The 17224-nt window shown below is 27.0% G+C and overlaps 2 protein-coding genes across 2 annotated transcripts; both read right to left on the reverse strand.

The window, feature by feature from the left end:
- Window positions 1-14130: 14130 nt before the first annotated feature.
- CCOS01_04314 (scytalone dehydratase) lies at window positions 14131-14832 on the reverse strand (the record flags this gene model as incomplete). The annotated part of the gene is made up of 3 exons (XM_060452496.1): window positions 14131-14574; window positions 14646-14743; window positions 14799-14832. 3 exons carry the CDS (start codon window positions 14830-14832, stop codon window positions 14131-14133), a joined length of 576 nt encoding a protein of 191 aa, XP_060316454.1.
- Window positions 14833-15359: 527 nt separating this feature from the next.
- CCOS01_04315 (uncharacterized protein) lies at window positions 15360-16785 on the reverse strand (the record flags this gene model as incomplete). Its single annotated transcript, XM_060452497.1, has 2 exons — window positions 15360-15425; window positions 15595-16785. 2 exons carry the CDS (start codon window positions 16783-16785, stop codon window positions 15360-15362), a joined length of 1257 nt encoding a protein of 418 aa, XP_060316455.1.
- Window positions 16786-17224: the final 439 nt, after the last annotated feature.

The raw sequence follows: 17224 nt of genomic DNA on the forward strand, positions 1-17224 counted from the left end.
ATAAGAACCTTTTTTTAAGGCCGAGCTATATAGCTAAAATTAGTAAAATTAAAAGTACTAACTCGATTTTTAAAATTTTAATTTTTATAATTTTAAATACCTATTTATAATTAGAAGTTTAAATATTTAGTATAAATTAAGATAATAAGGGTTTAATAATCGTTACGATTTTAAATACCGGGGCGTAAGTTAATATTTTTTTAAAATAATATATTAAGAAAGCTGGTATTTTTTATATAGTAACGAAGTTTTAAATATAGATATTTAAGTACGATTTAACTAATTAGATAATTTTTAATAGTTTTTATTTTATAGATATATAGATTAGTAGGTTTAAAGTAACTATTTATTTTTTTATTAAAAATAAGCGAGAGACCTCTAATTCGTTATTACTAGGTCTTTTATTTATATAAAATATTAAGCTATTTTTTAGATATAATAAGTTAATAATTATTATTCTAATTTATATTAAAGACGCGAGGCTAAGGATCTTAGTAGGGATAATTAAGATAAACGGGTTTTGGGATATAAAGGATATTTTATTTTAGTTTAAATAGTACGTAAAGGAAGTTTTTAGATTAGAAAACTAAATATTAATAATATAACTAAGAATACTATTAGTTTTAATAACCCCTATTTAGAATTTAAATTAAAAAAAAATAAGCGTATTATAGTAGTTTTAAACTAAAACTAAGCTAATTAAATTATAATTATAGTTACGCTTTATATAATTTAATTTTAGATTATATAAATTAGGAAAGTAATAGTAATTACTCGGGGTAAAGCTAAAAATAGGCCGAACGGATTAGCTAACTAAGACGATTTATATTTTTTAATAAGAACGTTTACTTTTTAATAAGAGGAATTATATATTAAATAATAAATTAAGAAGTTAGAATAAAAAGTATTAAAATTATATAAAGCGGCTAAGAAAGCTTTTTATAAGATTCCCCGCGCTATTAAAGCTAATATAATATATAAGAAAAAGGATTAGAAGGTTTAGTTAGTTAACGATACGCTTTTTAATAAGTTAATACTTAATAGCGATCCTTATTAAAAACTTAAGAAGCTTAAAGAGATTAGAAATAAGCTACGAGATTAATTAGGCCCTTATAGGGATATTATTATACTTAAGTTTTTTAATATAAAACTAGGCTCTAGATTAATAAACGATTAACTTTAAGCTATTTTTAAAAATTACGACTATTTTTTATTTTATAAATAAGATCTTTTTAAATAAATACTCCTTATTTAAGAGAAAGTACTAGTATAAGACTTTTTTAAATACGGCCGTTTTAACTTTATAATCGCGCTATTATAATTAATTAAAATTATATTTTATAAGGCTTAGTAAGCGAAGGGTATTTTTATTTTAAAGGCTTTATTATTAAAAGCTTTTAAAATAATCTAAGAACGTATTACCCGAGGTATTATTAAAGAAAGCTATGCTACGTATTAGAACCTCTAGTTTTTAATAATAAAAAAGGACGGCAGTCTTTAGCTAATTAACTTAGTAATAAAAGTTAATATTATTATTTTTTAGGACGCTTAGTAACTACTTAATACTAACGAGTTTTTAGAGGAATTTATTATAAATTAGCTTATCTCCCTTTTAGATTTTTTTTTTAATTATAATTAGATTTTTTTAGATAAAAAGAGCTATAATTTAACGACTTTTTTAACTTTACTTAGGCTATATAAATATTATACCTTTTTATAAAGAGTAATAAATTCGGTAGCTTAGTTCTATTAAATTATAATTTATATTTTTTATAATTTAATTTTAAAATACTATAGCGCTTTTATTAATAATATTATAGTTAAAAGCTCGCGATCTTATTATAATAATAAGTACTTAACTAACTATTTTAGGATCTAGCGATTTATTTATAAGTACTTTTGGAATATTAATTAGGTCTTAGTTAATATTAAGCTAGTTAGTTATATTATTTTTAGAGCGAAGTTATAATAGTATTAGCTATTTATAGTTATTATAGGCTATTTTTATAAAACGGAAGGGAGATAGCCTAATTAAGCTAAAGTTTTTAAGATCCTTAAATAAATAAAATACTTAAACATTTTAAAAATTAGATCGTTTTTTAGTATTATTACCTTTTACTATTATTAAATTAAGTAATTTTTTTTTATAGTAGCCCTATTATACTCTTTACTTAGTAAGAACTAATTTTTTAAATAGGGAGTATTATAAATCGAGGTTATAAAAACGCTTAAAGAGGCGATTATTATAATTTTTATTTTAGTTTTACTAAATTATAATACCGAAACTAGACGGATTATTTTTATAACGGATATTAATATTAAAGAATAGGGTAATATATTTAGTTAAATTATTAATAATAAGTATATTATTACCTAATATAAGAGCGGGATATAGCGCGGACTAGAGCTTAATTATAATTTCGGTAAGCTCGAAATACGAGGTATTTTAATAAGCTTAAAACGTTTTTATAATTATCTATTTAGGATTAACTTTTTATTAAAAACCGACGCCCGGGTCTTAGTTATTTAGATTAATAGTACTATAAATAACTTATTATTAATAATAATAACGCGCTAGCTTTTTTAAATTAGACTTTTTAATTTTAAGATTAAGTATATTAATAAGAAAAAGAATATTATAGCGAATAGCTTTTTAAAAAAACCCCCTAGCTAATCTAACTTAGCTAAAATAGAGCTTAATAGGGATATTAAGGACTTTATTAATATATAAGTCTTATAAATACGAGTTACGAAGAACTTTTTTATTATAATATATAGCCGTAATAATACTATTATTAATTAAATATAGGAAATATATATTTTAGCCGATTTATTAATATTAAACGAATAATAATCGGATTTTTCGAAATAAATTACTTATTTCTTTTTTATTTTAAAAAGGCTAGTTAATATACCTTTTAATTAGTTTAGATATTTTAAGTAAATAGCGATACGATTTATTATATAAAATAAACTTTTATTTTAACGGGGGACGAAGACTTATCCCTAACTTACTTAAGTAATTAATAATAAGCGCTACTAAGTAGACTTAATTAACGAAGTATATAATAAGTCCGGGTATAGGGGACGAGAGGTTATTTATTTTTACTTTATAGAACGATATTATTAGCTAGGGATATATACTTAGGTCTAGGAGCTAATTACGATTTACGAAGCTTATTAAAAAGTTAAATTACGATATTTTAACGACCCTTATATATTTATAGTCCTAATTTACGAGCCTTTTTCTTAGATCTATTTAGATATTTAGTATATAAGTAAATAGAAGGTTATTAAAGTGCGTTATAAGTTTATAGGGTACTTAGAAATACGGATTATAACGAACGCTATATTAAAGAATATTACGAAGTTTATTTAAAAAGATATTATTTATTACTATGGGATTTATAATACTCTAATTATTAACAGGGGATAAGAAAATATAGGCACTATTACTTAACTTAATTAATAATACGGTACTTAGCGAAAGGTTATATTAGCTTATAATTTTTATATTAACGGGCTTTTTAAGAAGGGTTATTAACTTATTATATATATACTTTATATTTAGTTAGATTAGGGAAAGAAAGATATTAGACCTATACTTATTACGGCCCTTTTTAAAAATAGGATAATTATTAAAGTATTGTTAAGTTATTTACTATTTTATTTTATTTATAATTATTATATAACGACCTTAATTAAAGGAAGGACGGCGATTTAGAGGGTATTTAATTAAGAAAAAGTATATATAACGGATTAGGAAGTTTAAGCCCAATTATAAGCTTTTACCTTTTTAATAAATAACTAAGAAGTTATAGTTAATAAAGTTATTTAATACTAAGCTTAAATTTATAACCGATTTAACTCCTCGTACTCCTTTTAATTAATAAAGTTATAGCTTAGTAATTTAGTTCTCGTTTTTAATATTTAATAAAAGATTAATATATTAACTTTTAAGAAACTTAATTATTATTAATAAGGACCTTTTTATATTTATTTAGTTATTCTAAACGGGTTATTATATTAATTAGAGACGCTCATTAATAACCTAATTATAGGGGCTATTTATATTAGTAATTGACTTAAGAAGTTTTTAAAATTTTTAAAAGGCTTCTATTTATTATTTAACGAGGCTGATTTTTATAATAACTTTATTTCTAACTTAGCTAACTTTTTATTTTTATAAGATAATATAATCGATATTATAATCCTACTTTTTAATTATAATAATAATATAATAAATTCTAAGGACGAGGATACTTAACTTCTTATTAAGTAAACCTAATTATAAGTAAAAGCCTTTTAAGAGGGGTAAATTACCCCTTATTATTACTAATCCTTAGTATAAGTTACGAATTTTATTTATTAAATATTTATTTTATAAGGATATTACTAAATCTTATTAATTTTTTAGTTATTTTTTTACTTAGATTTAAAATAAAGATATAAGAGGACGATAAGAAGAAAAGAATTATTTTTTAATTATTATAATTAAAAACCCGACGACCTTACTTATTAATTATATAATTATATTAAGAAACCCTACCCCTCCCTTTAAGTATCTAAGCCTAGTTCTTTATCTAATTAAGCTTATTTAGAATTTAGCTTAGCTTATATAGCCTCCTACTTTACTTATTTTATTTTTAAATATTAATAACCCTTACGAATTATAAACGCGTAGTTCTTAGTAAGGTATATTAGAGGGGCGTTTTTAAGAACGGAATTATACTTATTTTCCTTAGTTTTAGTAGCTTTAATTTAGTTAGAAATTATATAAATTAAAGTTTTAACTTTTTTAATATTAGCTAGGATTAGAGATACTACTCTACTACTACTTATTATATAATAATAACGATAGTTTTATTTAAAATCGGCCCCGGATTTTTTAATATTTTATTAACCCTAGCTCTTTTTAAAGTAGTATTTTTTGTTTTTAGAATATATATAATTATTATATTAATCGTTAAAGTAATTTAGTAAAGAAACGTACTTAAAGTAGGGGACTATTTTTTTAATTAGCTCCTTAGTATTAGAACCGATATGTTTTTAAAAAGACCGTGCGTAATAGTTATAAAGTATAATATTCTAAATATTATAAGTTTAAATAAGTAAAGAATTAATAGTAGGGGTTTATTTATTTAATTATTAAAATAGAGGGCTAAAGTAATTAGCATAATTATAATTAATAAAAACCTAACGGCTTTATAAAAACGATTTATTTATAATACCCGGTTTATTAACGTACTTTTTAATAATATTTTAATTCGTAGTTAATTATTAAAATTTCTAAGCTATTTATTTTTTAGTATATTTATTAAACTAAGGATTTATAATATAGAATTTAGTATAAAGCTTTTTAGTTAATTTAAGAAGAGTTAATTAATTAATAGTTTTAAGGATTTAAAAAGGAGGAACGTTAAATTAGGACTAGGATTAGAAAAATTAAATAGAGTAGCGCTTATTATAGTTTATTTTTTATTAATTTTTTAAAATTTATAGCCCTAAGTTTTTTAAGAATAAGCTTTTTTAGGAGTAGAGGAAGAATATTATTAAGGCCGGACGTTATAATAAGTAGTTTTAGTAATTTAATATACGTTATTAGTAACCGAAGTATTAGATATAATAAGTAAGTAAATTATATTATTAAAAAAAGAAAAGAGACTAAGTAAAAAGGGATAATTATAATTAAGAAGCTATTATTTAAAAAAAAAAATAAAAAAGAATAGAGGGATTAGGGAAAGGATTTTATATACCCCTTTTTAAATTTAGGGTATTAAAGAGGAAAGTATTATAGGCCTCTTAGCTAATTAATACTAAATTATAGTTACTATATAAAGAGAGAAAGGAGTAAATTACGGATCGGGGCCTTTTTATTATTTATAATTTAGTACTTTCTTTTTTAATTAACGGAGGCTACTTTGCGATTAGTATAAAAAGGTAGCTTTTTATTTAGCTATTTAACTTTTTTTTTTTTTTTTTTAATTATTATTATTATTATTAAGTAGCCGTTTTTAACTTAGATATTTTTTAGCCTTTTTTTATATTTTTAGACTTAAAATACTATTTTTTTATAACTATTACTAATTAAACCTCCCTAAATTTTTATTTTTTAATTTATTATATAAATACTAACTTAGTTATTTATAATAGCTTTTTTATTTCTTATTTCTTTTTTTAAGCTAGATAATAGAAAGGACGTAGTGCGAATTTAGGGTCTAATTATAATAAAGGGCTTTAAAAATAATACTAAATACTAACTAGGAAAATAGGATCTAAATAAATATATTATTTTTAACGAGACTAACTTTAGAACTATTACGGATACTAAGAACTTTTAGTTCGTTAATTTTAATATAAATTACTAATATAAAGCGTATACTAATTATTACCCGAGCTTAGTACCTAAATAAACTAGCTTTTCCTAGATAATTTTAACCCCTCTCGAATTTAACTATTTTAATTAGTTTAGTATAGGAGATATACTTCCTTTTTTTAATTAGTACCCCGAGGCTTTTAAAGGTCTAAAAAATTAGAAGACTTAGATAGGTTAGAACTATTATAAAGTAATAGAGGTCCTAACTAATTATTATAACTTTTAAAAACGCTTATTATATAAAAACTAAATTTAAAAATATAAGATCGGATTTACGATAGAGGTTATAATACGAGACCTCGCTTTAATATATAATATAGTTATAATTAAAGAGGGATAGGAGAGTATTTTTAAACTAAATAAGACCTCTATTCTAAACCTTTAAATTTAAAAGATTATATAAAAAATTAGGATTTTAGTATACTTAATAATCTTTTTTTTTTATATTAACGATCTAGGCTATTTTATAGGGATAATTATTAATTAGTAAGATAGTATAGTTTATTAGTATAATTTAAAATAGGCTCTTAGCTATTTAAAAAGGATATTTATTAACAATATTTAAGTACTAAAGGCTTTTTATAGTTAGATCGATATACTTTTTTATATTTAATAACTAATTAACGTAAGCGCTTACGTAATCCTTATAGTATAATAACTAGGTAGATAGGAATATAGTTTATATATATTTAAGTAGTTTTATAACGCGGTTTAATATAGCTAGCTTAACCCGATTTATAACCTATATTAAATAACTTATAAATATTTTAGACCGTTTAATAATAAGCTCTATATAGCTTAGATTTAGTAAATTAGTTATAAGTTTTAATATAATAGTAATTATTTTTTTAATATAATAAGACCTCCTTTAAGTAGGTTTTTTAAGGAAGTAATATATAATTAGGATTTTAGGAATAGGCCCTATACTAACTTAGATAACTTTAACTATATTATAACTAACGCCCTTAAAGTACTAACCCCTTAGAAGTCCGGTTTTTACTTACTTAGTTTTAGATTTATTAACTAGGATCTAAGAATTTATAACCCCCGTAATTATAGTTATTATATTTTAATTAATTTTACGTATTTTAAGAAGTAAAAGGGAATAATTAAAAGCTTTAAGTAAGGGCTTATTACTTTTAAAAAGTCGCCCTTATTATTTTAATTTTTAAAAATACTAAAAAATACTTAGGGATTTTTAATAAATAGCGACCCTAATTAAATTTTATAAGTAATTAAACTAATAAAGGTTACTAATTAGTATTTAGACGTTATTATTAATAATTAATTTATATATTTAATTAATACTCCTAAGACTTATTAAGTTATGTAGTTTTTATTAAATATATTATTATTTAAATTATTATTATACCTTAGCCCGGCTCTTAGTAAAGCTAGTTTAAATAATTAGGAAGGTAGTTTTTTAAATATTTTAATTAGGGATAAGAATAGTTTTATTATAAAAACTTTAATTAAAGTACTAAGGGTTTAATTAAAATAAGAGGCTATTAAACGTATACTTTTTAAATATAATTAAGCTATATAAGAGAATAGCGAACGTTAATATTAAGAGCTAATTAAGTTTTATTAGGACTTTTTATAGCGTCGTAATATATATAAGGATAAAGCTAATATTAATAAGAGCTTAAGGGAATAATAGGTTAATTAGTATAACGACTTAATTATAGAAGCTATATATATAACCCTAGCCTATGCTCTTTAAATATTATTATTAATAAAGAAAGTTAAAAAGAACTAGGGTAATAAAGGTTAAGATTAAGAGATTATTAAAGAAGAATAGGATAAGAACTAAGTAAAGCTAATAAAAAAAGTAAAAAAGGTAGAGAAAATAGTTATAAAAAAGAAAAGTAAGTAAAGGGCTTAATATAATTAACTATATATAGTAATTAGGATTAATTTAAGATAATTTCTTTTTATAAAAGATTAGGGAAAAAGAAATTAAGGAATAATTAAAATAGGGTAGGATAATTAGTCCTAGTAGTTCTTTTTTAAAGCTAATTAAGTATAAGTATTTATAAGAGGGCTAATTAAAATAAGATATAAGGGAAAGGGCCCCGATTAAAAATAGGAGTTTAATAGTACGGATTTTTATTTTAATTATATATATACTTTTTAAAATTAAACTAAAGCCTTTTTAATAATTTATTTTTAAATATAATAATATAAGATAATTAAGAAGTCTACTTTTCCGATTTAGTTAATACTATTCTCTTTTTTTTAGTTATAACTTTATTAATTAAGGCCGTATTAACTTAATTAAAGGAGGTATTTTATATTATTTTTATAGGTATTAGTAGTTTTTCTAAAGTACCGTACTACGAGAGTCCTTTATACCCTATACGTTTTTAATACTACCTCGCTTATAACTAAGATTAAGTTATAATATTTATAAACTATTTTAATTTATAATTCTTAAATATTAAAAAGAGGCTAAATAAGAAATAGTTATATTAATTAGATAAACTCGTAGCGTTTAATATTAAAATTAGGTTTAAGCTAAGTATTAAAAACTTAGTAAATAAATTATTATAAAAACCTAATTATAATAAAAATAGTAATAATAACGGAGCAAAAGAGCTATTATTAAAAATAAAAAAAGACTTATATAATATTAAAAATATATAAGAGCCCCTTAGAGTTATAATAATAAAGTATATAAAAACGAGCTATAAAAGTAGTTCTTAAATAAAAAGGATAATAAGTATTTTAAAAATAAAACTAGTAATAATATAAAAAAGTAAATAAAAAAGATTAAGAGCTTTAGTTTAAAAGAGCTTTAAAAAGTATTTTAAAAAATAGAATAGAGCTACGAGCTTAGAATATTAAAATTATAATATAATACTTAAAAAGCTATTTAAACTTATTATTAAAACTATAAATTATAAGCTACTTATTTTATAAGACTTTAATATAATAAAAGTACTTAAAATAGTATTTAGTAAGGAGGGGTTATTAATAATAAGTTAATTACGGGCTACTTAATAAGAGGACGCTTTTATAAAAAATAAGTAATAAATTAAAAAGAACTAACGGCCTTATTTAGTTAAAAGAAAATAATAGAGCTAAGTATATAACTTAAGAGGGTTATTATATTATAATAGCCGTATTTATATACTACTATATAAGGGGCTAAGGAGAGAGATTATTAAAATATATTATAATACGCTTATAATAAGATATTATAATACAAAGTAGATAATAGCGTTATTAAAACGCTATTATTATTAAAATAAAGTAAATAAAGATATAAAAAGTTATATTAATACTTATATAATATATTAGTAAATAAAGCCTCGTTATTATAAGTTATATAGCTTATTATGCCCCCTACTTACCTTAGTTAAACTATAATAAGAAATATTACTAAACTTTATTACGGGCTTACTTATATTAACTATATTAATTAAAAAGTACTTTTATAATATAATACTCGTTATAATAGACCAATTTACGAAGTATAGTATTTATATTATTATAAAGACGACCCTTATAACCTAGGGATTTATAAACTTCTTATTTATAAAAATCTTTACGAAGTTTAGAATACTTAAAGGAATCGTTTTTAATAGGGGCTTTTTATTTATAAATAAGTTTTAAACTTATTTTTATTACTTTTTAATAATAAAGAGGCGTCTTAATACCGTATTTTATTTATAAATAAATAGTTAAATAAAATAATAGAACTAATACTTAGAGTAGTACTTTTATTATTTTTATATAGTAGTTTTTTTCTAGCTTTATAAGTATAAAAGATCGACCTTAACGGGATTACGTTTTTAAAAGAAATTATATAATACGGTATACTTTTTAATTATATAATATATATAATATACCCTAAATATGCGCTTAACGTAATATAGTAATTTTAATACGAAAACTATTATATAATTTAGGATAAGTAAGCTACCCTCTTCGTTACGTAGCGGTACTAGCTAAAAAGGTTAATAGTAGAAGTTAGCCGTAATAATTAGTTATAATAATTAGCCGTAATAATTAAAAGCGGCCTTCTTTAACTATAGAAGTTCTGAACTTTAATAATAATATAGAGGTTTTTAAAAAAAGGGCTAAATAGGTTAATATTTACGTATTAGAGCTTATAAAAATTCTTTTTATCTTTATCGCTTTTAATATTACCTAAAACTACTCTTTATTTAAACTAAATAAATTTATTAAATAAATTTACTAAATAAACTTATTAATATATAAATTACTATTTTAACGAGAACCTACTCTATTTTTAATATATAGTTAGTAATTAATAAGCTAAAAATACTCGTTAATAAGTTTACCCCTCTCGGGCTAAGCGCCCTCTTTAGCTAGCTTAATATTATAGCTATTATAACTAATATAAGTACGCTTAAAAATTAATAAAATACTTTTTAATAATAGAGAATTTAGCTAGGTAATAATACGAATATTATAAATAGCCGGGCTAATATAAATATTAAGATTTAGTATATTAATACTAATTTAGAAATTATATTTTATAAAGTTAGAAATCTTTTTAATACGGGCTATATTATAAATATAAGAGAATATATAAAGAGCCCCTTAACTTTTAATAAGAAAGAGTATATAATATAAAATCTAGCTACTTACGCAGGCTAGTATTAAGAGGTTTTATATATATTAAAATAAGTATAGCTTACCCTTTAGATAGCTAGAAGCGGGAGAAGGTCGGGAGCTATTAATAAAAAGAAAATAACGGTTAAGTTAGTTAATTTTAATTAGTAGTTAAGTATAGAGCGTAATATACCTAGTTTTTTTTAATACGTAATATATAGTACGGCCCCGGCGGATTACTCCGTCGGGGGGTTTATTACTTTTATACTTAGGACTAATTAAATTAAGTATAGCGTTTTTACTTAGCTAAGTTTATATATAATAACGCTTAGTACTTAGTAATTTATAAAACGCTTATTAAGGCCTTACTTAGGTTCTTATTTACTTACTTTATATTAATCTTAATAAGGACTCGAGATAGTATATAAAATATTTTAATTAAAGAGTATATAGCCTAATTACGAACTAACTAAGAAGCTTTATAACTTTTTATATAAAAAATATATAAAATATATAAATAATAAGTTAATAAAACTAAAATAAATATATTATATAAAATAAGTAACTAGGTATTATTATTAAAAAAGAATATTAAAAAATAGTACCCTAGTTAGAAGTTAGTTAATAAATATCTAAGCCTATTTAAAATTAAATTAATAATTAAAATAGTAAAAGTTACTTATTAATTAAACGTATTAATATAATATAAAATATATAACGTATTTTATATATTCTTATTCGAGCCGTATTAATATTATAAAAAAGCCCTTTAAAAACTTTTATTTATCGGGGATATAAATAGGGAACTATTTTATAAAATAAAGAATATTATATAATATAAAGGGCTAAAAAGAAGGTAATAATACTTAATTTAATAAAAAGGATATAATAATAATAAAAATATATAAAAGCTAGCTAGGTATATTAAAAATATAGTATTAATTAATATATATAAAAAACGAGTTTTAATTAAATAGCGCACTTTAGCTCTTAATAAGCTTAATAACGTAGTAAATTAGTTATTAATAATAAAAAAAGGGGGCTATATAGTTATAACTAAATAATATAAACGTATTAATTACGAATAGTTTTTTTAATTTTTATAATTTATAAAAGGACTACCCTTACGTATAGAGGAGCCGCTTTTATCTTTATCCTTAGAATTATTAAAAAAGAAATAATTACCTTATTATTAATAAATTTATAAATAATTAGTTATAAATACAGAGTATAAGTAGGACGACTATATTATAACTAAAATATTATTTAAATAGTATACTTTATTATAAATAGTACGTAGTAGTGCGATTATTATATTATTATAAAATAAAAATATAGTATAAAAGGAGCTTATAATTATTTTATTATTATTATTATTAATAATAGGGGTAAAACGAGCCTTTTTATTAGTGCGCTTAAGTACCCTCTACGTATTATTAATAATAATGTTATAAGTTTACTAAAACTATAAAATAATATTAATAACTTAAATAATAATAATAATAGAGCGATAATAAAACGATAAACCTCTAAATTATAAATATTATTATTTAAAATAAGAGTAGTATTTTAAAAGGTTTATATTATAAATTCTATAAATTTAGAGACCTAAAATATTATTAATTAATATATAAAAAAAGTAACGGAGTAATAATAGTACTAAGCGCTTATTATATTTTTATAAGAATAGTTTTACGTAATATATTTTATATAACGTACGCTAAATTTTAAAAAAGTATTAAATAAAAGAGCGAACTAAGGGTTATAAATTACTAACTTAACTAATTATAATACTTAGTTTTTAAATTAAATACTTTATATATAATATAAATAAAATAAAAAAGCGGGCGTACCTAGCTAACCCCAATCTTCTTAACATTCGCTTTTTTCTTTCTTTTAATAAGAGTTTATAATAATTAATATAAGTAGTATATAAATAGTAATATATATATAAAGTTAGGGTAAGTAAAGGGAATATTAGGCTTTTTAAATAAATAGTTATTATTATTATTACTAAATATACTTATAGCGCTAACAACTAGTTTATTATTAATTATAATAATATTATTAAAAAAAACTATATTTATATTAAAATAGAATTAATAATAATATAATATAATTTTAAAAAAGATTAATTTAAATACGGGGAGTATACGAAATTAAGGGATTTAAAAAATATTTATTAGTTATAAGATCTATATAATAAAAAAATAGTATAAATATTAATAAAAACGAGAGACTATATATAATTAAAATAATTATAAAAAAAAAAATTAAGAATCGTAGTAATTTAAAAAGGGGTTAATATTAGTAAATAAAAATAGGGTAATAACTATTTAAATATTAATAATTATAAAAATGGATTATAAATAAGAATAACTTAAGTATAAAATTATAAGGCTAATTAAATTTATTATTTAAAATAAGGGGTTTATATTTAAATTAATAAGCACTACTTTTACTTATTTTTATATAATATATTAAAAAACTTTATAAATAAAAAATTAATATAATATATATAAATTATAAATAGTTTTAAAATAAAGCTTAGGAGAGGGAGTATTTTATTAAGCCTTATTAATTAAACCCCGTTAGTTAAAGGATAGTTTAAGGAATATAAAAAGGGAGACTAAGTAATAAAAAAGTAGCTTAAGTATATATAGAGCGCTAGTAATATACCTCGAGGGAAGGGTAGATTTTAATAATTTATTTTTTAAACCCTAATAGTAGTTAGCCTCTGTGAGCTTCTTCCCTGTATTACACACCTATTAATAGCAAGGTTGCTGGGGTTAGTGAAGGCATTGACATCCTTATCGTACGTACCCCACTCCTCAGTAGCGCTGGTAGGAGAGAACTTGACAGGACCAAACTCATAGGCCCTGAACCAGACGCCTGAGCCGTGGTGACTGAAAATGTTGCTCATGAACTTGCTCCTCCAGATCCGAAGCGCGCTGGGATGCTAGGTCTTTGTGCCGGCGATCATCTGATTTTGATATTCTGATCAAAGAGGCTAACAGCCAGTATAATACCACGTAGTTTGTTTACTGAATCAGGTGTAGCCATGTTTCATTCAAAGCCTTAACTTATGAACCTAATTAACCATCGTAAATTACACGTCCCGATTCGCCGTTCCCATGACCGGAGGTATTCCCTCATTACATTGACATTATTTAAACAGCAGCGGCAACCTTGAGCTCCTTCTCGACAACAGAGACATTGTTCTTCTTATCGACAGTCTCCTCAGCACCGAAGGAATCACGTCCATCGGCGAAGACAGCCTCAAAGTCGTACTCTGACCAGCGGATCTCGGGAGCGAGACCAGCAAACTTCCAGACGCCGTCGACCTTCTTGTACCAATGCTTGTTGTAGCTGTGAGCGTGGCCCTTGACGGCAACCTCCTTGCGGGAGGCGTCGGTGTACTTCTGGTGGGGCACGCGGAGCTGGTGGTGTCCGATGACCTCGGTCTCGGAGACCTTCTCCCAGCGGGTGCCGCCGATGAAGTGCTGGGTCTTAAGAAGGGGGTTGCCGAGGACGGACTTGTCCGAGATCATGGCGATGAACTCCTCCGCGGGCATGGCCTCCCAGATCTTGTCGAGGAAGGAGCGGTAGTCAATCTGCATTAGATCAGTACAAACGTGCAGTTTCGAAGGCAGTGAAAAGCATCGCCGTGGGACGGATAACTTACGCGAAGCTCAGGGGCAATGCATTTCCTGAGACGATCCCAGTCCTTGGAGTCGTAGCTGTCGGCCCACTCGAAGATGCAGCCAGAGAGGCCGAGATAGTCTGAGCGACTCGGTCAGTCATTATCCAGCCATTGTGCATGGTTTCCATGACTTACCCTCAAAGGAGATGTTTCCAGCAGGGCTCGCCATTGTGTCTGAAAGGTTAATGTAGAAGTAAATACAGGGAATTAGCTGGGATATCGAGCGAAAGATAAAAAGGCAAGTTAGGTGCACTTTAGAGAAGGATATCGATGAAGTTTATAGTTCGCCGAAAGAAGAACAGACTGGACGCAATGAACAGTCCGATGTCAAGCGATCAAGGCCTACCTCATGTTCGTTCCTAGCAACCGGACTGCCGTCAGACGCCCGGGCCCCAGGTACGGAGGCCCGGACGTCGAACTAGCGGCCCCCGCACCCTTTCGTGCGTGTCCGAGACCCCTATTTTTGGCGCCTTTTCACCGGACTCAGGTGGGGAGATGCCGGTCGTGAGACCACATCACCTTCAGGCTTCGCGGCTGCGACAAAGGCGCGAGGTGACCTGCCGTAACACGTCAGCCATGGGATGAATACTTTGTAAAGAGTAACATCTTATGCGCGTCTGTTGGTTTGATCACGGCTGATGGGTAGGAAATAAAACAGTCGCTGCGCGCTTGTGTGCGGGGCATGCGTTCGTGAAATCAGATAACGGTGCTCACGCGCATGTCGCCAATAGAGTAGGATGACACAGCATTGAGCTTGCAATACTGTGGAATTTGCGGATCCAACCATTCACCTTATGTCCTATTCATCCATGATTCCTACACTGGGTATAACTAAATCTAATATCCACTTCCTGAGTTACAAGTCGAGGTATGTTCACCTCTTCAACCCCCTCGCCGCTTGCACTAAATGAAATCTTTCCTCTATTCTTACTTTTCTTCGTGCTTCTTCAGATGAGAGAGCTTTCTTTGTCAGAATCGTATCCCCTTTTGAAGGAGGCAATGTTAATCGAATGTTGGAATCGAATTCGTCCTGGGCCCAGGAAGCACCCAGCTCACCATCGCCCCAGGATATCTTCTCTCCCCACTCCGAGACTGATAGTCCATCATGAAAGACCTCGTCGAATAGATACATGTCCTGCGGTATGAGTTTCACAAGTGGGTGTACGGACACCAGCGCTAGCCCAAGCTGATCTGGTCTCTGGGAAAGTACCAACTCCCACTCTAAATCTAGTCGTAAGGCGAAATCGAGGCCAGAGGATAGATCCCAAAATCTCATCCAGACAGTGGCGGTTGTTGTTGGCGACGCCAAGTCTTGTACTACTATCAGTGACTTTGATGTGGTACACAGCGGATACCAGCTGGGTGGGTACACCTCAGCAAGCTTAATGTTGCCTGGGGCGCTCGTAAACTGAACAGTTGTAGACTTTTCCACCCGTCTTAACATATGTCCCGGCATCGGGAAGTCTGTTTTGAAGCTGTCAAAACTTCCGGAGACGTGGATGTAAAGATAGACAGCCTCTGTGCCGAGGTCGGCTTCGTCAATCAATAGAGGTACGGCACCAGGCGGGCGGATGATGAGGTTGCCCACGTAGTAGAGGGGAATAGCTATGCAATTCTTCCCCGAAGTTAAATATCTGTCCGTGCAGTGTAGCATGGCGTAGATGAAAGTTCCCATCCTCCGTAGTGTATTTGTGAATCGTGTCTGAATATGCAGACCTTTGTTCGTTAGATAGTAGTGCGGGGTGTTGCCCGCGGTCTCGACCATTGTGACATTCCGGCACCCGAGAAAGTCGGCCGGAGATTTGGCGAACAACCCCCCTTCAAACCGAGCAGGTTCTCCATAGCCCCAAGAAAATATCGACTCGTCATCAGTCTTCTTGATGATTTCTTCCTGGAGCCGAAAGAAAGCCTTTTCACCTTCTCCGTATAGCAGCGGCATATTCACATCGAACAGGCCCATGAGGGAGTAGGCCTTATCCTCTAAACGGGTTGTCTCTCTTCTCGATGCCCAACTCATCTTTTCCGCCACTGAGAAGGACCGATGCACATCTTCGAATTTTCTGGTTAACGCAATGAAGTTTATGTTCGTTATACTGCCGAGAGCCGAGGCGAAGTTATTCATGTTGAAATTCATGTCGAAGCTCTCGTTATCGACTTGGCTTATCTTCCTTTTCCCGAGTACCATATTTGATGGACGGGCTCTACCGTCAGTGTCACCGGACTTTTCAATCCACTCCACGAAGCTCCAGGACCGGTCGTAAAAGAATACTGTGGTCGCCGCCAACAATTCCTGCAAGGTCCAACCGCGACTAAACCAGCGACTATTGGCGAAGACCTTGTCTTTGGGATTAAACTTATAACCCCCAGGAACATCTTCAAGGTACACAAAGCATGTTGCAGCCCGTCTGTACCATGCAAACATAGAATTGATGGCCTCAGACAGCTCCGTGCTACTGCTCTTGTCTATGCAGCAAGTGTCTATCCAGACCCAGGAAAGCCTTTGGTCTCGAGCGACACGACACATGCCATCGATTTTCGTGATCCCACCGCGGTATCCAGCT

This window comes from Colletotrichum costaricense (genome assembly GCF_030867565.1).
Source record: "Colletotrichum costaricense strain IMI 309622 chromosome Unknown Scaffold_4.1, whole genome shotgun sequence".
In the NCBI taxonomy this organism is placed as follows: domain Eukaryota; kingdom Fungi; phylum Ascomycota; class Sordariomycetes; order Glomerellales; family Glomerellaceae; genus Colletotrichum; species Colletotrichum costaricense.